This window comes from Notothenia rossii, assembly GCF_949606895.1.
Source record: "Notothenia rossii genome assembly, chromosome: 7".
NCBI classification, from domain to species: Eukaryota; Metazoa; Chordata; class Actinopteri; order Perciformes; family Nototheniidae; genus Notothenia; species Notothenia rossii.
Window position 1 is genome coordinate 22,746,158 of NC_136905.1, and position 25,109 is coordinate 22,771,266.

Consider the following 25,109-nt stretch of genomic DNA (forward strand, 5'->3'; position numbering starts at 1 on the left):
CTCCTGACTGGAAACACCTGTTAGTACAACGCAGTCAAGTGGGTGTTCCTCACAAGTCTGTTCTTAAATTCTTATGTAATATTTCATCTTGCAAAAAAGAAAATGTGGTGGTTCAACTCTGATTCCAATCGTGATGTAAGTCAGTTTGTTATGCCTTGTAAAAGAAAGAAAAAGTTGTGCGAGTTATACAACACAAGCACGGAGAAGAAGATGTTGGGATCCAAACTTTGTGTAATTCTAACAGGAACAGATGATACTGTGATGTTGGTGACAGCTCATCTAGTCTTGGGTCAGCTCTAGGCCTGCAGCAAAGTTTGGCTCAGAGAAGCAGAGCTATAAATCACTTGACGACACTCTCCCTCCCCCCTCACACACTCAAACACACACCCATATAAAAAAAAGAAAGCGCTGAGATATCACGTCTGCCTCTCTGAGACGGAGGAGACACAGACACTCTGTTTAAATGTATGCACATGCAGCCAACACAAAAGGTGACACGAATTAAAATCAGATCTTGCTATCCTGAGCCAAAGTCTCTTAAACACATGTAACTTTTAGTTTCAAACTTTACCTCAACCTAAAATAGTGTATTCAGTCCCTGTTCTGCCCCCTGCAACCTGCAGCCAGCGGTCTGCTGAAAGAGAATAATATCCTCCTAGGCAAGCTTTTGTTCTGGTGGAAAATGCAGCCATTTAAACCTGCAGAGAGATTTTAGCATTTTTCTCATCATGTGTTAACTGACCTTAAGATTTGGAAGTGATGTCCCCGTATTGCAGCACATCTGTCCCACTGCTCTGAGACACTTGCTGAAGGACAACGGATTTATACTAGCAAAGGCAAAATAAGAGTCTTAAGATTCAAAGAAGCAAAACTGTGAGTGTCACTAAAATATCTTGAGCTCAGGTCTTAACATCTAAATGAAATTACATGTTTTATTAGTGGCTTATTTTCCTGTCTTTTTGTCTTCATTTGGTTGTTTTTCTACTGATTCATTGACTGTTTCATACACCTGTGTATTTACAGCTAGTCTCACAAGTCAACAAAGTGTCATAGCACTTGAGTGTGTTTGAAATCAGATGAAACTCTGTTTCAGAATGTGTTTTCCAGTGCCTAGACCATCCGAGGATTTCTTTGACTCTGTAGCAAGCCTCAATATGTTAACAAAAGTTACAAACAAAAGCACCAAAGTCCAACATGTTTCCCTCTCTAGATAAACTGTAGTAAACAGTGACTCTGCACGCACAGGGCAATGTTAAGAAAAGTTATACAAGAAATCAGATTTGAGTGAGAGTGGCTTCTGTCTTTTTTCTGTGGCTCCCAAAATATATTTTCTTTGGCTCCCAAACAGTTTGATTTTGGTTTTCCCATGTCAGTCTGATAAGACAGGAGACATTTATACGTCCAGGAAGACACACAGAGGAGGTCCAGCAGACGGCTTTTATTGTGGAGTCCTGCACTCCAATTCAGCGGCTGTGTCAAATGTTGGCATAAGATTTCTATCATCTGCAAGATAATACACAAGCTGGTAATATGCCAGGCCTGCACACGCATTTCTCTAACCTTTATCTACCATCACACTCAACACACAGCCAGTCAGTCCGTGGTCAAGGACGGTTCCCCCAAGAAACATAAGCTATTACTCAAAAGCTGTAACAACATCAGACTGAAATGTATAATATCAGCTCATGGTTCTGTTGCCAGGAAATCTTTTTATTTGCCACTGGATAATAGTGCGTTACACTGTAATATGCATTTGTTGGCTTTATGTGCTTGGCAAGGTTTTTTCTGTGTACGTGTGTGTTGTGATCAGATATGCATCTGTGTGTTGTACATTGTTGGCAGTAGCAGAGAGGAAGTCCATCCAAGGCAAAGAATTGCTCTCTGTTTGTGGGCACACACATGTTGGAGCTTATGCGTGTGTTGTCTTTAGGACACAAATAACCTAGGCACAAATTGTAATGCATTTAGTCGTACCAGCTGTTAGATTTGGGGAAAAAAGTGTATGTGTGTGATGAAGAGGCATAAAGAGAGGGAGAGTAATGAGGTGGGGAGAGGGAGAGATGAGCGTTGCTATTTCTGAGTACACATCCCAGTCCAATGTTTATTCTCCGCTCTGCTTTTATGTTCCAGGGTTCTGCTGGTACCAAAGGCGATAAGGGAGAAAGAGTAAGTCATGCACTCACACAATTCAACCACTGTTTAGAACTAATCACATTTTACTGCTTTGTTTTGAAGTGGAAATATTGTTATTTTGTTGAAGTAAAACTCACACTATTACTTATTAATGCTTCCCACCGTTGTTTTGACACAACCAAATTTCCCTCCATTACACATTCACTGTTTCTCGTTTTCTTTTGTAAAAACACTCACTTTATTTATTTGTTTCACCCCCTCAACCTCATTTCGGGCAAACCAAATCAAATCAGTGTTCATAGCTCATTTGCAGCTGAGCGGGGTCTGTGTTTTCGCTGACGCAGTAGCCAGGCTATCACTGTTGAGGGCTTAGGAGAAAACTAGAATGGAAATTGTAAATCCTGTTTCTGCCCTTTTTTTATCAAGTGTTAGGGACATGTGTACCTCACTGCAGTTCATTTACGTTGGAATCAACATTGATATCTCTGGCAGGATCTTCTCTTCTTTGCTTTTGTGGGGTTAGGAATAAAGCTGGTCAGAATCTCTTTAGTATTTTGAGTTTATTAGAGTTTGTTGTGAATCTACCCTTACATCCATCTCACAGGTACTAGTTCTTCTTGATATCAACTCAAGTAAAAATATATGGTTGATTTGTTATTTTATAGACTGTGGAAGAAAAGCAAATTTCAACCATTTTGATTTCTATTTAATTCTGTTCTTAACAAACACTGTGCACTCATAATGAACTGTATACATGTAAGGGGCATCAGAGTGTGGAATAAAGGTGGAGTCAGTTATTAAAACACCAACCCACTAATTTGTAAACCACTGTTGTGCGAGTTTATGTTCCTGTGGTCGCTCTAAAAGAAAAGTGGTATCAGATAACTGTGGTTGTTTAATATCAGCCAATGAGAGCTCTGTGTTTGTTCTTCAGGCTGATGTGCAGTCCCAAGCTGCTGTGCGGGCCATCGCACGGCAAGTGTGTGAGCAACTCATCCAGAGTGAGTAATCAGGGATATTTACACATTAGCCCCAGCATGTAATTAAGTACAATTTCCTTGGTTACAATGTTTCTTCTAACCCTACTGGCTTCACATTTTCCTTTGCTTCTATTCTCTTCCATTTGATTTGTGTTACAAATGCCATGTTAAAGAAAAAAACATATTCTAAGTCATTTCAAACTCTTCTCCTCCTCTACTTCCTGCAGGCCACTTGTCTCGCTATAACACCATACTGAACCAGATCCCGGTCCAGTCTTCCACGACAATCCGAACAGTACCCGGCCCCCCAGGGGAGCCGGGGCGGAGGGGCCTCCCGGGGGCCCAGGGGGAGCAGGGGTCATCTGGCAGGCCAGGCTTCCCGGGTGGAAGCGGCCAGAACGGACGGGCAGGAGAGAGAGGTGGGAGATGTTTAAAGATGTGTCTCAGAGCAAAGACAGACTTAGTTCCTAGATGCACAACACATGTCGAGAGGGCGGACGGAAATAAATATGCCGGTCAATTTCCATACGTATATCTGTTTTTATCTGAGTAATATACTGACTGATAACAATCAGTTTTCAGTGCTTTATTGTTTGGGTTGTGTCTAGACTTCCTGTGTGCATGCTAGTGTTTACATTAGCATCAGGGAGGGTGCAGAAACATGTTTATTAGACCACCCCTGCGACTGTGAGCAGGTGAGTCTGAACTGAACTCATAACAGTCGTAAATGTTAAATAAGATGACAACCATTATGATATGCATTATAGAAAAGTATGAAGTATTATTTAGAAGAATACCGTCTATATGGAGCCTTTGGCTTCTCTTTTATTTTATATTTCTCAGGAGCTTAGACAAAATGAAATGAGAGCATGCAATGGGAAAAGGCACGTAACAACGTCCATAGCTCGACATTTAGAAGAATAAATCTGTTCCTGTTGAGTTAAATGGGAATTTGCTTTTTAAACTCATATAAGTCTGTTTACAGGTCTTAGGGAGTTCTTCTTGTAAAGTTGTATAATAGATTGTTGTTGCTCCACAGGGAGTGTAGCAAAATTAGCTAAATCGCCAAAAGTGAGGTCAGGTTGCATGTTTACTGATGCTACTGTAAACGGGTGGACCAATAACAAAAGAGATATGGGAAATGTGCCAATACAAAGCTTTAGCAGTATGAAGCTTAACCCTCACTTATTATGATTAAGAATATTAATATACGTAAGTATGATAAACGACTAGTGCTTCAAAACCAAAAAAACACCTCGTAATGGTTCCAATAATATGCATGGATGTAAATCTTTCAGCACAAAACCATTTGTTTAGTTTTGTAACAAAACCAACCGAAAAGTGTGTCCTTTGCAAAAGCTAAATGAACCTCCATCTCTGTGTTTCCTGTGTCCGTCCTCTGAATGAGTGACATTCAGGTATTTGAATTAAGTTTTTTATTCTGACGTGACTCTCTAAAGCTCTGCTGCTGTAATACATGTTTATGTAAAACAGGAGTATCCAGCTGGTGAGAGCTGTGAATGGTCGGGAAACAATGAAACACACTAGTTGTAATGTGATGCATTTTTATTGTGAAAAAAAACCAAGAAACCTTGGAACAGCTTCAACCTGCCCAGTCTCTGACTCAGGGTCAGAGCCGCCGAGGTTCAGTCCAGGCCAGCAGACAGTTACTCCAAGTTCCATGAGGTCATTCCCCTGCCACGAGCCCTTAGTGGAGAAACGGTCTTTATGAGGCTCCGTCCTAATCCCTAAAAACACGCAACCCAGACTGAAGAACCACATACTGAAGAACCACATACTGAAGAACCACATACTGAAGAACCACATACTGAAGGAGTCTGCACACACGCAGGGGCCGGAGAGCTGAGAACGGCCGTCAGGAAATATCCAGCATGGCTAAGTCCTATCCAGTGGTTCAGCCCTTTGATTCTCTACAATAACACACACACACACACACACACACACACACACACACACACACACACACACACACACACACACACACACACACACACACACACACACACACACACACACACACACACACACACACACACACACACACACACACACACACACACACACACACACACACACACACACACACACACACACACATTCTAGTTGTATAGGCTGAACTGAAACCAGAGTAGGGCATCGATTTTAAAAGATATATGGCAGGCTTAGTAAAATAAGACGTGTTATTATTAATTCAGATGGTCCATGTAGAACTGATACCAGAATCAGTGGTGCTCAGGCTCAACAAATGAAAACCATTTATAGTATGCATACAATAATATGCTGAATAAAGAGTGGCTTTGGTTCAGTTAATGGCCGTTGTGAAGAGAATATCACAAGATGTCTGTGTTTGCGGTAATGTTAAATGCCTCACTATGCTCACTTCCTCTTTACCGATGCAATTGATTACAGCAGTCATAAAACAGCGGGACAGAAAATGTGCAGATCACAGATCTCTGTGGTTCTCCGATATGAGAGTGTCTCCATTAGGTCATTCAAACAGCTGCAGCGCGGGACAGCAGCGCAGAGCCAAGTCTGGTTCATTATTCATTTTATTAGACTGAAATTTCAACCATGATTTATCATGCCAATCCACTCCAAATCTTTGCAATGTAATCCCAATTTTGGGATAGAAAGAAGTGGAGGAATAGATACTCTGTACCAACAAAACAGTGTAAAATGTATACTAATAAGCGTGAAGAATGCATTAAGATGTACTTAAAGTATCCAAAGTCAAAGTACTTATTCTGATGTAGAGTCTTATAATAGATACCCAAACTGTTTATTGTTCTAAAATATATAAATAACGAGAAAAACTGGTATTGATAACAAACACTGCTAACATAATTTTCCTCTTAAATATGCTGATGTAATAATGTACAGTATCATAAAGTACAAGTAACTCAAAATTGTACTCACTCCCTTAAAAAAACATCATGGAGCCGTATTTGCTAAGAGAAATAGCAAAAAGGAGATGTGGTGTTGAGTCTAACGTGGATCTCTGAACTGTGTGTGTTTCCAGGTCTGGCGGGAGAGAAGGGAGAGAGGGGGAATCCAGGGGTTGGGAGTCAGGGTCCTCGGGGACAAACCGGACTTCCAGGTAAGAAACTGCCACATGTATACACAGATCTGAGTGTGCCTGATAACATGAACCTACTGAATCCACTTCCTCTAGTCTCTGTGCTCATGTAACACTTGGAAGCAGCTGCTTCAAAATATGTCAAATTAACATGATTCTGTTCCTGAACATTTGTTTTCCAGCTGCGACCTGGCTTGAGCTTCCATACCTGCAATGTTTTTATTGTGTGGCCTCTAAACAAAACCACACATGTTTCAAATACATATACAATATGATAGCATGGATACTAAATGTGTTTGCGTTCTGCTTTACTCTTTTTAAATCCCTGTCGGAGAAAAGCAAATCGAAGTCTTGGACCGTGAATATAATTTGCCATATTGATTTCCCTGTGCGCTGTGTGGAGAACAGGTTTGTGGAAACATGTCAGTGAAGGGATTTTACTGTTTTGCAATCAATACCCACAGAACCAGCTTACCAAACTCCCCGGGAACTTTTCAATGAACAGATAACTGATCCGAAAACTTAAATATATGAAACGGAAAACTTTTATGAGAAAAGGTACCGGCAGAGCATTCCCTCTTTATTCCCTGTGCTTTTCCCGGAATATTTGTGGGATGATTATTTTAGCTCTTGGCAAATGAAACTCCCTTCAAATATTGATTTCATATTTGGTCTGACTGCTGAAGTGAGTCCTGACGGAGCGCTTTTCTCCTGTGTAAACAGAAAACAGAAGCCTCTGGCTACATTTCAGCTAAGAACTGTGCTTTCCTGCTCCTGCCCTCCAGACACACACTCTCATCTTCTCATCCGTAAATGAAAATCATGTATTTTCTGCCATGTCGTCACGGCAGCAGAAAGAGGGATTTAGGAGAGATTGACGAGGTGACAGGATGTTGCCATTTTCCTTTATTTTCCTCACCAACTCCTCTTTATCCACTCTCACACGGGTGGAGTGATTTCACTGAATTTTTATCAGTGACTAACTTAATGATGTCCCCCATCTTTGACACAAACATTTCCTCCATCCTCAGGCCTGCCAGGTGAAGGACGGACAGGCAGCCAGGGCCCCTCTGGTCGGCCCGGCAACCCAGGGACGTCGGGGAGGCAGGGTAACCCTGGTTCAACGGGACCAGCCGGCCCCCCGGGGTACTGCGACCAGAACTCCTGCATCGGGTACAACGTCGGAGGTAAGCATCATTCAGCTGCTATTTAAACACTGGGGACACTTTAGTTTAAAGAAACCCCTTATTTAACCATATTATTCATCTAATAAATAGTTTATAAAACTACTATAACATAAGATAAGAGGTACTTTATTAATCCCAAATTGGGATATTTTATATTTTTTGCGTTGCAGCAGCATAAAAAACAACAAAACAATAAGTAGAAATTAAAGAGTAGAAATAAACAATACTAGAATTTAAACATCTCAAAATAGAATTAAAGCAGCATTCAAAAGTAGAAAATATACAGTAGACCGTGAAGATATCATTTAGTTGAGAGCATATGAGGAAGACAGAAGGGCTATCACAATAAACATAACCAAATATTCAAAATCACACAGTACTCACTAGGTCAGGCTGTTTCAAATGAACTAAAATAACATTTGGCCTGACATATTTGACCAGAAGTAGTAAAACACAAAATATCCAGACTGCTCTTTATTCAGACCTTAATGTCCTTTTGCAACTGAGCATTAACTTTATCCTCTCACTGAACTTAGAAAAGACTTGTTGAGGACAACCATCAGTGTTTATTGTATTGTTATATATATATATATATATATATATATATATATATACACTGAACAAAAATATAAACGCAACACTTTTGTTTTTGCTCCCATTTTTCATGAGATGAACTCAAAGATCTAAAACATTTTCTATATACACAAAATAATAATTTCTCTCCAATATTGTTCACAAATCTGAAAAAATCTGTGAAAGTGAGCACTCCTCCTTTGCCAAGATAATCCATCCCACTTCACAGGTGTGGCATATCAAGATGCTGATTAGACAGCATGATTATTTCACAGGTGTGCCTTAGGCTGGCCACAATAAAAGGCCACTCTGAAACGTGCATTTTTGCTTTATTGGGGGGGTCTGGGGGGGGTCCGAAAACCAGTCAGTATCTGGTGTGAGGGTTAGGGTTAGGGTTAGGGTTAGGGTTATGTTGTGAATCGAGTGGCCCATGGTGGTGGTGGGGTTATGGTATGGGCAGGCGTATGTTATGGACGATGAACACAGGCCACTCGATTCACAACATTACCCTAACCCTAACCCTAACCCTAACCCTCACACCAGATACTGACTGGTTTTCGGACCCCCCCAGACCCCCCCAATGAAGCAAAAATGCATGTTTCAGAGTGGCCTTCTATTGTGGCCAGCCTAAGGCACACCTGTGCAATAATCATGCTGTCTAATCAGCATCTTGATATGCCACACCTGTGAAGTGGGATGGATTATCTTGGCAAAGGAGGAGTGCTCACTTTCACAGATTTTTTCAGATTTGTGAACAATATTGGAGAGAAATGGTTATTTTGTGTATGTATAAAATGTTTTAGATCTTTGAGTTCATCTCATGAAAAATGGGAGCAAAAACAAAAGTGTTGCGTTTATATTTTTGTTCAGTGTATATATATTGTATATTTGCTCGTTTATCAACAGTAACAGCTGACACAGTCTAACCCTGCCCAGTCTTTCCATCTTATAAACCATATTTTACATGTTTACAAGACTAAAATACTGTTTCAGTAGTGGCAGCGGGCTGTGTGATAGTTATTGTTCTCATAAAGCTCTCAGAGAATTGGAGAGTGATCTGGCCTTTATAGTTGTTCCACTGTGAAGTTTACACATTCATGTCCACGCTGATGGATTAAGAAGTGAACTGTGTCACTGACCAAAGCTATTTGTCTATATTGAGATGTCGTAAAACATGTTGTTAGCCACTACATTCATAGTGAATAGGAACTTTATGGATGTATTGTCTTAGGCCAGAATAACACAGTTCTAACAGCTTCTGACTAGTCATGTTAAGGAAACATCATCTGCTGAAAGTAGCAGATGACTGAGACATCACTTCCTCCATCAACCAGATATATTTTATATAAATGTATTCCAGTCAAATGTTTATTTTTTGTTTTACGATTTAGGAGAGTCTCGCCTGTTAATCTCAACCAAGCAAGGACTAGCTGCTGCCTCCCTAACCACAATACGAGGAGAATACAATATCATTTCAGCTGCGTTTGACTTTATATTTGGCTTTGTCATTGTGACTATCAAAGAAATATTTCAGTTGACAAATATTTCTCGATAGATATGAGGTCTACAAGCATCATTGTATAATATGCCATAAACATGTGTCATAAAAGATGTTGAAGTAACATTAATGATTTAAATATCATAGTTAACTATACAGATGAATAAGAGGTATGGACCAAAAATGTGCCGCTATAGACAAAAATAGGAACTGTTGAATACTTTCATAATTATGTCATAGGTTATATTTCTCAAAATATAATTCACTTACATTGTAATGTTATCTGCACATGTTATAGTCACTTTCAAATGAGTATGCAGTCTTTCAACACATATCAAGTATTATGTGGTAAATCACTGTAATTATGAAACGGCAGAACATTTTATTATTTATTATATCATTGTATTTATTTTTCCCTCACAGAGCATGTTATTTCTGGGTTAACTCTGAACACCTTTGTCGTTACTACCGATTTCTATGTTGGACATCTTTATTTATACTTTCTTGTGAACAGAAAGTGGATTAAAGATCTGACATTTGTTTTCCTCCTCCCAAACATTTTATTTGAATATCTTAATATTTCAATGGGAGAAATGTTTTGTAATCCTCAGGGTGTGTGCATTTCTTCCTCTGAAGAGAGAAGCAGAAATCCAACCCTCATTTTTCAGTGGGGGCCGTTCTGTCTTTGGTGTGTTTGGGTTTTCCTCCTGATGTGAGGTGTAACATCTCCTCCCTGTGTCCCCCCCTCCCTCTGTCTCTTCCTCTTTCTGCCTGAAGCTCAACAGGACTATGGGAATGATTACTGAGGAACATTTCTTCAACCGCCCTCCTCTCCTCACCTCCCTCCACGCCCTGTACAAAACACTAAAAACTGAGGAAATGGATAAGTTACTCCTACAAGGCCACCATATTAGTGGATAATTACGACTCGTGACCCCAGTGTTTAAACTCGAGTCCCTGCAGCAGTGGGTTTCTTTTTCAGAGACCAAATAACTTTGAAACCAACACTTTGTTTTTGCAGTTATTCCTGTAAAACGGCAACAAAGCCTGAACCCATTTAAAGTTAGAGAGTTGATTGTTAGTCAACTTCCTGTCCTCATTTTGGTCCTGTATAGGTGTTTAAAATCCTTCAATTCACCAGATTTTCAGTCTTTATGCAAACAATGCTTTATGATTCCCCCTATATACAGAAACTGGATTCATTTCTCCTGTCAGTTAACTTTATTGATAAAATTGGATGGTTAATCCGGCTGCTTCATCATCTAACAGTCTGTGAGAAAGAAAGGGATTCTTTTACCTTCCCACAAGACCAGACAAAACCCCAGAATAACGCTGCGGCGATGATCCCTGTGCCATCTGTCAACAAACGCTGCTGCACACAATGGTTTGCTGCAACAGCCTCCTCTTTAAACTCAAAGCTCTTGAAAGCTCATCTCCTCTTTTGAAGCCTGCTGGTTCAGCTAAATAGTGATGAATAGCTTTGATGCTGATTGGCTGCATTCATTACTGAAGTCCCCCTCTTATCCGAACATCTCTTGTACTGTAAACTGGGCAAAACATTTACCTCTAATGTGACCCAGATGTGATCCTTCTGGATTAATGTTCACATCTGACGAATCCGGGGTAAAGTCAGACTTATCTTACATTTCTTTAACCAACTTCCTCATTAACCAAAACTTTTGGACTATTGCGGATTCCAAATCTGCCTGTGCAACTCTGTTTTATAACCTTTAATAGCACGCTACCTTCTTATTGCTTTAAGTGATGATGGTTGTGGCATTTAAAATGGTTGTGGTCTCAAAGTCAGCCTTAACTTTGCTCCATGTTCCCTGTGGTGGTGGTTTTATGTTAGCGGAGTTCAGAAAAGCTAACTGACAAATATTCCCACCATCCCAGTCCAACCCCTGCCTAACGGCGGCTACCAGCCTTACAACCCAGCTGCAGTGGCTTACAACGACGACCAAGGAGAGGAAGACGAGGAGGAAGAGCAGGACCCCTATTACCGTGGTTACCCCCCTCAGTACTACCCCCAACAGCCCTCACAACAACGTGGTTACCGCTCGAGCCCATCCCACTCCGAGGACACGGAGGTGCGGTCACCGGGCGTCGCCAGGAGGTTTGCGCGCAACGTCGCTGCGTGAGTGAGGAGAAGGATTTTAAGAGGAAGGGCGGAATCACCTGAAGTGCTTGAGCCCCCAACAACACACACAGCAAAACAAATCAAACACTTACATGCACACACACCGTCCAACGTCTAAAACTGTGGTGAGAACCCCCCTCCCCCTCCCATCCAGTGGTTTGCTCCCCCTGGTGAAACAATGTAAATAGCTCTGTAGACTCTTGTACCATATCTCTGTAAAAGGGGGGTCCGAAAAGTGCCTGATCTATGTAAGCATCGTCCCGTGGTAATGTAAAAGGTAAGACCTGTTGTCTCTCAGCTGATTTCAGGACTAAACCCTTCTTCTTTTTGTGTGACGCTGCATGTCCCCTGTGAGCCAAACATCGAGAGTAACTGGACATGTGCTTCTTGTTTTGGTTGTCTGTAACTAGCTAGATTATTTTACAACTCAAATGGAGGACGCTGAGATGGCAAAAGTTGTACAGGCTGCTTTTTATAAGGATGAATCACGATTTCCAGATTCCATTCTGTCTTTATTTCAACGCGTTGAGGAATATTGAAATGCTTCTTTGTACCATCCATTATTGGAGTTAATCCCATGAAATGCTGGTAGAAGCATCATTTGTGACATTTAGTATCACTCGCACTGTGGAACACAAATAAATGTTTAACTTTTTCAAGTTATCTGTAATCCCAGAATATATGGCTACCACCACATTTCCTTCTTAAAGATGGACGGTCTGTTTTGGGATCTTATTGTTATACTTGTGGTAAATTCAGAAGAGGAATCTGTGTCTTGTGTTGCCGCCCCAGTTTAATCTGTTTATTGTTCTTATGCAATGCCCTTTTTGCTCACTGGGTGACCTCTGACCTCCTGCTGGCATGAGACCTGGATCCAGTTATTACTTAAAACAGTCCGCTGCCTCGGTGGAACCAATGAGGCCTGAACCCCCACCCCCCCCCTCTAACTAAAGAGCTGTAGCGGACCTGCTGTTTTACATTTGAACTGTGCAACCTGAACAGCGTCAAAGAGAATGTGTCTCGTCACCACGCCCCTGAATACAACATGAACTTATTTATTTTATATCCAATAAATCTGTAATGAAACTATGAAAGGTGTTTCAGGTTATTTCACTTTTAAATAGATGTTACAACAACTTCAAAAGAACAGGTTTATTCAATTGTTTATTACATTATCTTACAACTTGCTAACTTTCACAACACACTGACAAGACAAGGGGCTCTGGATTTTCTGACTGCAGTAAAGATATTCACCTGAAACCACACTGATGGCCTGAATGATGTTAATTAACATATTCATTGGTTTCCCGGTGAACCCACAAAGCTCCAAAAGGCGGGACAACAGATGTCATATTTTTTTAGCCAGATCTGATCAGTTCATGGTTGCGTAATCAGAGCAAACCCCACAGAATCTTATTTTCTCTGATCAAAGCTGAGCTGCACGGGGACGCTTCCTGATGATTCAGGTCGGTTGTGGAGGGAATACGACTGACAGTGGGGGGTATTGTTGTGTATCGAGGAGCACAGAGTCTCTGGCATCGTGGTTAACACTTGTGTGTTGTTGAAGTCAAGTCTTATTGCCAGTGCTGTTTCCTGGACTCCCCCACATGTAATCCAAACAGAAAAAAGCAGTTTTGTGTTTTAGAACAGAGAACATCTCAGAGCAAATCCTATTAAAAATGCCTTTTTTTAAGCATCATAACGAGAAATGTAATCGAGAATGCTTTTGCTTTCAGGGTTGAGTTAATGTGAAACTGAAGTCTCTTCAGCTTTGGTCACGTCGGGCACCCTGGATCTCATTTCATCTTGTAGTATTCAGGTCTGTGGAGAGAACAGAAGACAACACATTAGTATGGAGAGGCATACAAGTCTGGGAAAATAACTGATTACAAGGAAAAACATGGAGAGAAAGTGACACATGAGAAATCATGCAGATCTTATCAGTATTTTTTTATTTCAAAATGAGCCCAGACACAGAAACCTCTTTTTGTGTTTTTCTCCCTTTAATTTTGAGCAGCGACTGCAGCAGACAGATATTATCAGGGCATGCTGTATTAGTTTTGATACAAACGAGACAAAAACGTTATCAACTACACCACTGTGTTTATGCTGTTGGTGTTCTGAATCTCGTGTGTGTGTGTGAAAATCTATTTATTCTGCTCCAAGGTTTTTCAGAGAGAATATTAACTGTGTTTAATAAAGGGTAACGATTGAATTGCCCTTGATCACCTCACTCCCCCCCCCCTTCACTGACACACACATATTTGATCAGTGAAATGAATAAGACGGAATGTGAGTGAATTTTAACTAAGCTACGGCCCATCCCTTAAATAAACCAGGATTTGCTTGACCTTGGCTACCACGCGGCGACAGGCCTGAACACAAGCTCTGATTGGCTGAGGAGATTGGACCAGTAAACAATAAGAAGTGGCTCATTTATCACCGCACACTGACAGCCGAATGTGATTCAGACGTTCTGTATAGAACACACACCCCAACACACAGAGAGAGGACAGTAACTGAATGAAAACGTTTTGGGTTCAATGGTTAAAGGTTCAGCCCCTATAACACATTATATTGACTCTATAGCCCCCTCAGTACAGTGAAGGCAAAACAAGTATCTCATTAAACAGCAGATTCTTTTGTGAAATAATGTCCCCCAGTCTCTTTTACTCTGGATAATCTCCAAAACATGCTGTCTCATTTAAATGAGACTATTTCTACACTAAAAAAGGTTATGGGACATCGTTTCCTGAACATCGTGTTGCTTTTATACCTTTGTCATTTATTACTAGTATCATAAAAATCCCTACATTTATAAGATGAAGGCAGAGGTGTAAAGTTTTCCACCAAAAAAAAACCGATCTGCATGGCTGGATATGTTTCGGGATGATACAATTGTGTTATTAAAAATGTGGGTAAACTGAATCTCCAATGAGTTGACACATAATGCAGTCCTAATATCCTGGGAGTCATCCTGTCCTTGTGGAAATCATTTCATGCAAAAACAACTACGCGAATGGTATGTACATCACATTATGGACAACATAATGAAACGCATAAAAGTTGGATGAGCGTGTTGTTAACGGGGTAGTTACTGTGTGAAATAGAAACAAACATCCTGGAGACTCAGTATCGACTGCAGTGAAGTTGGTGTTACTATATATTAGACTGCTGTGAAGCAAAAGGTTTAGCTACGATATAAAAGCCTTTCTTTTTTACACTTTGTATACGAGCTTACTAGCTTATACAATCTCTAAGCAGTTCAACTAAAGACAACCAGAGGACTTGGGTGTTGAACCTCCCCCTCTGTGGGTGAGGAGGACTCACCCTGACTGAGATAAAGAGCTAGGAGTGCACGGCAGGCGTCAGAGTGAGAGCTCTCCGTTAACCTGTCGGAGAGATGTTCACTGTGGGTGAAGCCAAAGCAACACGACGACACTATCAGCAAACCACGGGTCACAGTGTCAGCCTAATCTCCAGCCAGAACACACTCTACTCAAAAAGCTATGAATATGATTACACCAAATACCAGGCGCTCCCTCACACCCTGCAGAGGTCACACAGGAAGTGGTAAAAACAGCTGACGTTCCTCACATGTGCTGACATTTTAACTTTTATGTTCAGATGTTTGCCACTACAATAGGCCGGGAGAAAACAGACATATATAAGATACAAAGTCTGTAAAACAATACATCTGCTGACAAATCTACAGAGGCCGGTTGTGTTGCATTGTTATTATTTAAAAACAAAGTCTCTCCTCTGTGCATCCTGTCCACACTGACAGCTCTCTGCAGGCTGATAATCATTCAGACTGCATCCATCTGGTCAAAAAGTGGGTCTGCAAGTGTTCTAATTGGATCTAAACATAGAACGTAGAAGTAAAACATGCAGAAGCTCTGGCATCGCTCACTGCTGAAGGTCTGAGCAGAGAATAGGCGTATTTTCATCTCCCTTAACTCATTGACATAAAGACTGTGCTGAGCTGGGTAATGGTCAGTGACACACCACCTACTGCTGGTGCCGTCACCATCTGCACTCAGTTTTAACAACCTGCATTTATTTTGAATTTGAGTCTCTAAAAACGTTATTCGTTTATTTTCGACAGCATGACTAAATTAAATATTCTAAATTATTAAACAAATACTTTATGACAACTACTGTACACTAAGGCAGGGTGGTTTACACAAAAACAAAACAATGTGACACCAGAGCAACATCGCCTCCTACTGGCTGTCTCATCAGCACAAAAGAAATGAATGGATTTGTAAATCATTTTTGTTTAAGGAGAAAAAGTTATAAAGCAAATAAAAACCATATAAAGGAAGAAGTTAAAGATTAGAATCGCCATCAATGTTAAGATTTTTTTTAAAGTTCAATCAATTCAGTTTTTGTTTGACTTTTGTTACTCGTATATAGAGTTAGAAAGAATGAATTAGATCCTTGTAGGAATGTTTAACATTTCAGACACCAAAATGTCTTTAAAAAGGATTGGGGACACTGTTGAATGTCCTTTGAAGGTTTCTGTGTGTAACACAGTAAATACAATCTCCTCGTTTCGGTTTTACCGCTTATACTGTATGTCGTGTCAGCATCTAAGCTGGCGTCAGTGTTTGAGAACCGTCTGTACGTACGGGGTCCACAGCCGGGGGAAGGCGTCGATCTCCTCCTGCGTGAACTCGCTGAGCTGCTTGGGGATCTCTCTGGGCTGCGGCAGCTCCTCCGTCAGGTTGGCCAGGATGTCGTCTGGCAGCTCCTGGTGAGGGGCGCACGAAAGAGGAGGACGTTAAAAATGAAATGTGGGCAGGATAAGAAACTCAAGATGGATGAAAGAAGGAAATAAGACAAATAGTTGAAAGAGGCTGACAAGAAGGTAACCTTTTTTTGTTTCCAAAATACTTGAAGCCACACAGTCTTCTTCTATATGAGACGGCAGATATTCACGAAGGCTCAGGAAGCCCATCTGCTCGTCATTAGGGACGCACACTGCACAACATCCACTTTGACGTTGGATATTAAGTCAGGACCAAAATAAAATGACAGGTATCTGACTTCCTTCAACAAACACCTCGTGTATTACATTACAATTCAACAATCAATCAGATGTTCTTCCAACGCCTGGAGTTAATGATGTTCTCTGGCAGCATGGATAAACATTGCATCCATTTCATATTTGGGCAGGCTGTCCAGGTCAATTAACAGACAGTCAAGTACTTCTTTGTTTCAATTCATTTCAAAAGGCAGACATTTTGGAGGAAACTGAAAACAGCTTCCTGCTGCTAATGGAAATAATCTTAGTGACAGCTTTAGGAGCCAAATAAAACAGTAAAGCTGAGACAATGTAGTTCTAGAAAATCAATAATACTGTCTTTAACCTAGGAAAACAATTATTGTTAAGTATTCATTTTAAAGTTCATTTATATTATATATAAAGATGACCTGGATTAAAAAAGGATTCATTCTTTTGTGTCAGTTCCTACAGAATGACAGTAGGGCCCCCTCCCTTTCTGACAGTCTGGCTGATTGAGGCGTGAGGTTACGTTCTGAAGACTCATCAGTTGGAGAGATTTGGAGAAGCTGTACTCACGTCGTCAGGAAAGATGTGTAGTCTCTGCATCATGGTGCGACGGTGCAGATTCCTTGGCAGCATGCCGTAAACCGATAACTTCACAATCTGGTAAAAGGAAAGATAGTGAAAAAGTTAACATACAATCAGTTTACGGTTTCCCTTCTTTAAACTATGCATCTATGGCAGCCTTACATTTGGTTTTCCCAGATTTCCTTCCAAAACTAATGTTTCTCAGTGTGAGGCAGGATGCCCAAATGTAAATTCGTCTTGGAGAGTAACTGGACTGAGACGTTGGACAAAAACGTTCTAGAGAGATGTTGGATAGTGAGCTGTGCTGACAAATCCTTCATCCGTCCAACTCTATTTCTCCTCTTCACGTGCCAAAGCTCATTCTAACTAAACCACCATCCGGACACACTCCTGTGGTCGCTGGCTGGACCACAAGCTGCAACAAGTGAGCCGACTGCAGAGTAAATGACTCATGGTTTTCCTAAACTACAGATTGAAACCAGTAGAGGTCATTCAATTTGGTTTAGTGTTGACACGAGCAATTTCACAGTATTTTAATTAGCCGTACAAAATGATCTGCAAACCCTTTGTTTATGGCTTTCATTCAGCCCTGTTGATATAGTGTGGCACCAACTAAGTCATCAAACCCTTTTATTCTTCTGATTAGTCTGAATGAATTAACATTTTAAAAAGTGTGCAAACCAGAGCCCGCGATGGGATGTCAATTACAATATTAAAAACAACACTTTAGAAACATTAATCCAGTTTAAATGACATTAGCCTTGTTAACAAATCAAACACCAAAACCAACAATGTGTTCATAAAACTGGCATTTATAACCGAGTTACGGATCCTATCTGTGGCACAAAACCCCGAGACTATCAGTGCCATCATGGGTGTACATCTTTAAAAACAGGTCACAAATATGTATATTTATTATATAAAAAAGGCAATCTGTGTGGGACTATTCTCTCGTGTGGATTTAATAAACGTGTTGTTCTTGTGAGTATTTACAGCATACGGTGTATGTGGGATCAATTTAAACAAACGAAATCTACAGTGTCCATGTTTATTATTATGCAGGAACAGGATATAATAGAATACAACATATAGTTTTAAGAGAACTATGGCACGTAAAAATAAGCTATTATGAGGCTTTGGCTACACAAGAAATACTCCTTAGTGGATACATCTATTGGTAGTTTGGATCTTTTCATTGGATTTGTTGATAATAAAATAAACTTTATTGTCAGAGTCATCCTTTAGGTAACATTTATCTTTCTATCTATGTTTTGGAGCACAGTTGCGTTTACCGGTGGTTCGTTAAGCACAGAATGAAGGTCACATTCAGGTCTGAATGTAATAATCACTGTAACTGTGAAACCATGAATATGCAACACAACTCAAACCCCAGGAGTTACCCTTGAACTGACACTCTTGTACTGAGTTTGAGAAAGCACCCACCACCACCGCTTTAAACCCACCGCTGTGTAATCCCAGTTCACTGCATCTCACATTAATATTCACAAACAGCCCATATGAGGGAAGGGATAAATGTCACCCCACCAAACGCCTGCCTCTTCACAGCATGTGGCAGACAAAGACATGACACTAATCTCCATGTGGGGGAATTCACAGACTGATATAAAGGGGTCTACGGTTCAATTATACAGTTTATAAGAAACATTATGGTTTAAGAATGGGGGCACCAAAATATATCTGCAATTTAAGAATTATCTTGAAATAACAATAAAAAAGAAGAATATTGACTGAAGACTCTTACAGCTTTTGGGTCTTTGTGGTGCAGCTGGGCCGCTGTGAGCTGTTTGAATCCACCCGGATACCTTTAGAGAGAAAGACAAACTCAGTCAGTCCTTGTACTGGATCATATAAAACCTTTGAGCTTTTTTTCTCAATCTTTCCTGGCTACAGCCTTGAGATATGTATAGATTGATGAATATATTAAAGATAAATCTATTTTTTTAATCTTGAAGGACATGTTTCATAGTGACGGTGAACAATAGACTACTAAGACTGAGAAATGCTGGTTTATAGGCATTGAAGAACAAAGCAAAATTGTAAACACATAAGATAAAGAGACGGGAAAAGTGAAATATCATATGAGCTAGTATGCACTTACCCTGAATGTGATGAGTAGACTTTCTGCTCCCACTTGTTCCCAGAGAAAGCTATTTGTTTGGTGTTCATTACTACAATATGGTCACCACAGTCACCTACAAAAGAGTTTTATTCCAGGGTTATCTTTATGTTGAAAAATATAAAAATACACATTTGACAATAGTTTAAACAGAAATTATAATGATAATTTTTTTTAGACCAAGAAAAAGTCATCTGAAAATGTCCCTTGATTAAATATAAGTAATAAGGAACAAGACATTTGTCCTCTACTGCCATCGTGTGGCCGTTTCATACAGAAACATGAAATAAATGATTTGGAGACATGTTGAACGTGCAGTAGTTTGTACAAAGCCTTAGGGTAATATTAAGTTCATACAGTTACTCACTCTTGACTGTATATGTGTGTGTTTTACAGATGGACTCCTACTCACTCAATGCATGGTAGATAGGCTTGTGTTTCCCCTGTAATCTGATAGCACACATGGTCGCTATCTTCCCAGGAGGCTGCATCCTGGCATCGATCAGGAACCAGGAACGAGCAAAGGTGGCCCATTGCTGACAGAAAAACATGAACAAATAATTCAATTATTGTTAAATAAGTGAGAGGAACTGTGAAAGCCATAGGGGATATACAATCAAAAAGAATGATGGCTGAATTCAATTTCTTTAACTTCAAGGCCCTGGTACTGTGCATGCTAGCCCACTGTCATGGATAACGTTGATTAAGTGTGTGTGTGTGTGTGTGTGTGTGTGTGTGTGTGTGTGTGTGTGTGTGTGTGTGTGTGTGTGTGTGTGTGTGTGTGTGTGTGTGTGTGTGTGTGTGTGTGTGTGTGTGTGTGTGTGTGTGTGTGTGTGTGTGTATCAATCAAGTCTGAAATGGTTTGTTATGAAAGTGTATTTACTTTATTTATTTCATTTAATCACCAACGTTAGTATAACTTGAAGGCTCAAAGAAAGATCTGATAAGTAACCAAAGGACGATGATGTATACGTAATGTGAAAAACAACAAGGGCAGAACCAGAGAAAACATTGTCTATACATGTTTATGCAAACACTAACGTTAGGATAGAACGTAATTCAACGTTTGTGTTTTTATCTAACTGCTGAGGGCAGTCCGCAAGTTTTACTATTATTTAAAAACATCCACACAAAAAATGAAATCACACATACCGGCTAGCTAGTTAGCAACATACGTTAGCTATCAGCCTAACATTGACCTAAACGAACAAACTGTGAGACAAGGTAAGATCGTGTACGGTTACCTGGGCAGATCTCGAAAAACTTGACATTTCGATTAAACGTGCAGCATATCCTCAAAAATTTGACCCTCAGCGTGAACAGGGGTGCGTCAACTAATTTATCTCGGTTGAAACAGAATGTGAGACAGGTTCTACTCGTTCAACTCGTGAAGCAATATGAACCATCATTTCATGACTACGCCTATTTATATTGTAATTTAGCATTAAAGACAACCTTTAAATAAATCCTCGAAGATACTTATTTAAAATCACAGAAGTTTTAAGTTACCGGTTTTCTAATTTAAATGTACGTGAATTTATGTTTCTACCCGGTGATATTTTTGAGTCCCACACCAACGTAGTTCCTCCACTTCCTTTCCACGAGAGAAAGAACGCGGGGAAATTTGACAGTCACCGACTATTGCTACACAAAGTTAGATACGTGTTGTCTTGTTTTGTACATAGCTTTATTTCTTGAAGGGCTTTATTCGTTCAGTTATTGTCGCTCTAACCTGTCGTCTGACCGAAAATGAGGACTTTAGAGGAGGTTCAGGCCACTCTGCAGATCGCCAAACTGCAGGACGAAGAGCTGCAGAAAACCATTCACTGTCTCTCTTTCGGGGAAAACGTTTCCTCTGCAGACTACTGCCTCTTGGAGCTGGACGACACCCTGTGCAAACTCATAGAAGCAGGGGAAAGGTAAAGTATTAGTAAACTAATAAGCCTATGAAACCGGGTGAGAACAGACCGTCTGTAAACTACTCTCCAGAGGTGGGATGAGTACTCAGATCTTGTACTTGAGTAAAAGAAGAGGGTAGGAATACTCTGTTACAAGTAAAAGTCCTTCATTTAAAATGTTACTCAAGTAAAACTATAAAAGTATAAGCAGCAAAATATACTTAAAGTACCAAAAGAAAGTACTTATTATGCAGATTGGTCCATTTCAGAATAAAAATATATACTTTGATTATAATTATTGATGCATGAATGTGTTTTATCACAGCTGGTAAAGGTGCAGCTAGTTGTAATGACTATGTATACTGCAGGGTAGCTTGTGAATTTACTCCAGGTGTTACTAAAGTTTGATTTCAGTTTTGATTATATTTCACATCATTAATAAAAATCTGCAAAGTAACTAAAGGTATTAAATAAATGTAGTCGAGTAAAAGTACACTCTTAACCTCTGAATTGTAGTGGAGTAGAAGAACAAAGTAGCTCAAAATTGAAATATAATAATCTGAAAGTATCTCGAAATTGTACTTAAGTACAGTACTTGAGTAAATGCACTTAGTTACTTCCCACCTCTGCTACTCTCTTCCCTTTCTTTCTTTTTGCTTGTGTAACTCAAAGGATCATCATTGTGGTTAAATATAATACAAAATAATGAACAGTGTTATGGCAAAAGATGCATGAACATGATGGATGAATACATATGAAACCTAACAATTCTTATTTTTTTTCTTCAGTTTAGTGATAAGAGGGGATGCTGATGAGCATGCAGTGCTCTGTACAAAAGACAGGACCTACGATCTTAAAATCGCCGACACATCCAACATGCTGATGTTTGTACCAGACTGCCGAACACCAGACCAACTCACTAACAGTCAGGAAAACTCTCACATTGTGCACACTCAGGTATGGAAAGGACACTGAATGGATCCGGCTTGGTATACTGTAACACCTGCACAAACCCCACTGTGTATATGTGCAATTATGACCCAAAAATTCTAAGAAAAGTATACTTCTGTTGTAGATCTGGGGATTTAGTAACAGCTACTGGGAGCTGAGGAAGCAGCGGCCTAAGCTGAAGAAACTGAAGAAGGTCTTAATGGAGAATCCTTACGAAGGACCTGCTTTAGGGGGGAAGGAGGAGGACACCGAAAACAGGGTAAAACATATTCTACAATGAAGTCATTCAATAAAATGTCCTGTCAGACTGTGAGAATATAGATATAGGGCTTATCAGATCATTAAGGATTTCTAGCCATATTTTCAGAAATGTTGAGTATTCTATCTTTTTGAATGTAATTGTAGCCTTTAGTAAGTGTGTGTTCCTCTGTTACCAGTACACAATGGAGGATCTGTTGGAAAGCATCCAGGCCAGTGAAGAGGAGCTGAAGAGCAGTTTAGAAGCCGTCCACGCCTGTCAGATAGATGGTAAACGGGGACATTTCTTTATAAAAACGACACATGTAGTAGTTGTTAAAGTTGTGTTTGCTGCAAAGCCACAAATAGGTGCCACATTGCTTTCAAAGTAGTTCTCCTGGGAGGTCAAGTGCAAGAAATATGCTTTTAATTATACAAATTCTTCACTTGTAGCATTGCGTACTTATATCAATAACAAACCAAAGAACTACCGGATGTTGAGAGAGTGTCTTTATCCTCTACTAGGTTACTGGCGGATGCTGGACTTTGACTATGAGATGAAGCTGCTCGGTCATGTGACCCAGCTGGTAGATTCTGAGTCCTGGGCCTTCAACAGGGTTCCCCTGCAGACCTGTCTGGAAGAGTTAGCTTCACTGGAGCACGAGTAAGTTAACATCTGTGGGTTTTATGCTCAAGCAACAGCAAATAAAACTATTGGCAGTTTTTAGTGGTGTTGATAAGGCTTAGGGGATGAGAAATGGGGTTCAACTAACTTTCTGAGCATCTAATATAAGGCTGGATGAGTCTTATATTAGATGCTCAGGAACTTCCAATAACTCCTCTTATCTATTTCGCAGACAGATGATAGAGCACTGTTTGAACTGCTATGGGAAGCGCTATTCTGAAAACGGTAAAGTAAAGTTAATCAACTGAGACTCAACTGAAAAACCTTCAGTTTGAATTAGTCAGTTTGTAACTACCCATACTTACATTCCTGTATCATCCTCCTTCTTTATAGATGACGTTTTGTATGCCCTGGATGAGGATAGAGTATGTCGGGGCATGGCGCTGATGCTGCTGCAGAACGCCGTCAAGTTCAACCTGAGGGAGTTTCAGGAAGTCTGGCAGCAGAGCGTCCCAGAGGGCATGAGCACGAGACTGGACCAGCTAAAGGTAAGCCTGTACCCTTATATACTTATTGTAAGAGAAAATATGTTTATTTTTTTACACAAAAGACGCATATTACTCCCTAAAATAGAACTTAAATCTAAATGTTGTCGTGGATATTTTAAACTCGTCAATACTGTAAAGATGTACAATGAGAGTAATCAATAATAAACTGGTGAAAGCAAGCAGCGTTGTCTTTCGTTGGTTCTTTATTTGAAGCGCTTCAAAGGTACATGTCTCACAGAGTACAGAGTAGTCTGCAGGAGTGCACACAGGGTATAAGGTGTGTGTGTGTTTTATAGAGGACTGTTGCTGTGCAGGAAGTAAAAGAGATAAGACTTTCCTTAGAAAACTGTTTTCTTACAATGCTCTCATAGGGAGAGCCACATCCTCCAGGTACGACCTTGGCGGGAAGCTACCGTGTGGTACAACAGGTCGAGTTGACCAAACAGTTTCTAAGCATAATATCATCATTTGGTTTTACCATATAAAGTAAGAAATTGCCACTACAATGTCAAATAACTAAAGTAGGAAGATTTTATAGGAATGGCTTCACCAGCACTTCACTTGTATAACCCTTTTTCTTTCCAGCCAGTTTACATTGCATTCCATTTTATCTGTGGTTTCTGTTTCCATGGTCATCTGACATGAGCACAGTGCTGACAATGTTGTACATTTCCCAGAGCGTGGCCCTGGTGGACCGTAGCTCCCGCCCAGAGACCATCAACCTGCTGCGGGTGGAGGATCTCTCCGAGGACACGCTGGAGCGCTTCAACCAGCTCTTCACACTCCGAGAGAAATGGACAGAAGACGACATCACGCCATACATAAAGTAGGTGTTATCCATATAGGACAATATTATAACCCTAAATAAAAGTAAAAGAACAACCATAATGTTTTCTGCTTTACATTTATGTTAATTGTAGGTACAAAAATGGGTCTTGTGAACATTGGGGAAGAAACAAATCACCTCATTTATTTCATTAGATTTCTGATAGATCATAACATGTAACGCTTCTCCTTGTTCAGGGACCTGTGTGGAGAGAAGCAGAGCACCGGAGCTCTCCTCACCAAACACGCTCGCTCATCCATGCAGAACGGGATCAAGGTCTTCAACTCCAGGAGGCCTGTAGCTACATGATCTCATGTCAATTAATGCAAATCATTTTGTAAATGAATGCAGTTATGTTTGTTGCCATGGTAACGTTTGTATTTGTCAAAAACATTTGACTAATAATTGTTCTTCTTTAAATGCCTTGGTAGCAATGTCAATAATTAAACAGCAGTTTAACAAGTTGTCAAGTGTATGAAAAATAAACTGTTAAAATGTGTGTTGTGTATATACAAAATAAAAAAATCCTAGTTTTGGTGAATATTTTCCCTTTCTTTGTATTGTTAATAAAGCCTTGTTGGACAAATGAGGAATGGAATAAAAAAACATTAAATTACAAACGCCATGCTAGTGGCTGTCCACCAGGTGGTGGCATATGCTGATAAATTCTTCATAAGCAC

General features: G+C 40.1%; 3 protein-coding genes across 6 annotated transcripts in view; 2 read left to right on the forward strand and 1 right to left on the reverse strand.

Moving 5' to 3' along the window:
* Positions 1–12,317, forward strand: part of col14a1a (collagen, type XIV, alpha 1a) — a 125,267-nt gene extending 112,950 nt beyond the window's left edge. For 3 of the 4 annotated variants that reach the window (XM_079693687.1, XM_079693688.1, XM_079693690.1), the window contains 6 exons: positions 2,131–2,166; positions 3,068–3,134; positions 3,341–3,532; positions 6,154–6,231; positions 7,242–7,397; positions 11,365–12,317. In XM_079693687.1, coding sequence (XP_079549813.1) covers positions 2,131–2,166; positions 3,068–3,134; positions 3,341–3,532; positions 6,154–6,231; positions 7,242–7,397; positions 11,365–11,609 — 774 coding nt within the window. In that variant the 3' untranslated portion in view covers positions 11,610–12,317. Of the gene's footprint in view, positions 1–2,130; positions 2,167–3,067; positions 3,135–3,340; positions 3,533–6,153; positions 6,232–7,241; positions 7,398–10,245 lie in introns of all 4 variants that reach the window. The other variant, XM_079693689.1, reaches the window with a different exon arrangement.
* Positions 12,318–12,745: 428 nt separating this feature from the next.
* Positions 12,746–20,738, reverse strand: mrpl13 (mitochondrial ribosomal protein L13). Its single transcript, XM_079693695.1, has 7 exons — positions 20,589–20,738; positions 19,757–19,880; positions 19,327–19,420; positions 18,970–19,030; positions 17,196–17,282; positions 16,243–16,364; positions 12,746–13,429 (listed from the first exon to the last, which is right to left on the reverse strand). The coding sequence occupies exons 1-7, from the start codon at positions 20,613–20,615 to the stop codon at positions 13,405–13,407; spliced, it is 540 nt and encodes a 179-aa protein (XP_079549821.1). The 5' UTR covers positions 20,616–20,738; the 3' UTR covers positions 12,746–13,404.
* A 168-nt stretch (positions 20,739–20,906) lies between these two features.
* dscc1 (DNA replication and sister chromatid cohesion 1) lies at positions 20,907–24,970 on the forward strand. Its single transcript, XM_079693693.1, has 9 exons — positions 20,907–21,263; positions 22,031–22,199; positions 22,318–22,452; positions 22,631–22,721; positions 22,956–23,094; positions 23,288–23,340; positions 23,449–23,603; positions 24,281–24,429; positions 24,627–24,970. Exons 1-9 carry the CDS (start codon positions 21,094–21,096, stop codon positions 24,736–24,738), a joined length of 1,173 nt encoding a protein of 390 aa, XP_079549819.1. The 5' UTR covers positions 20,907–21,093; the 3' UTR covers positions 24,739–24,970.
* The last annotated feature ends 139 nt before the right edge of the window (positions 24,971–25,109 follow it).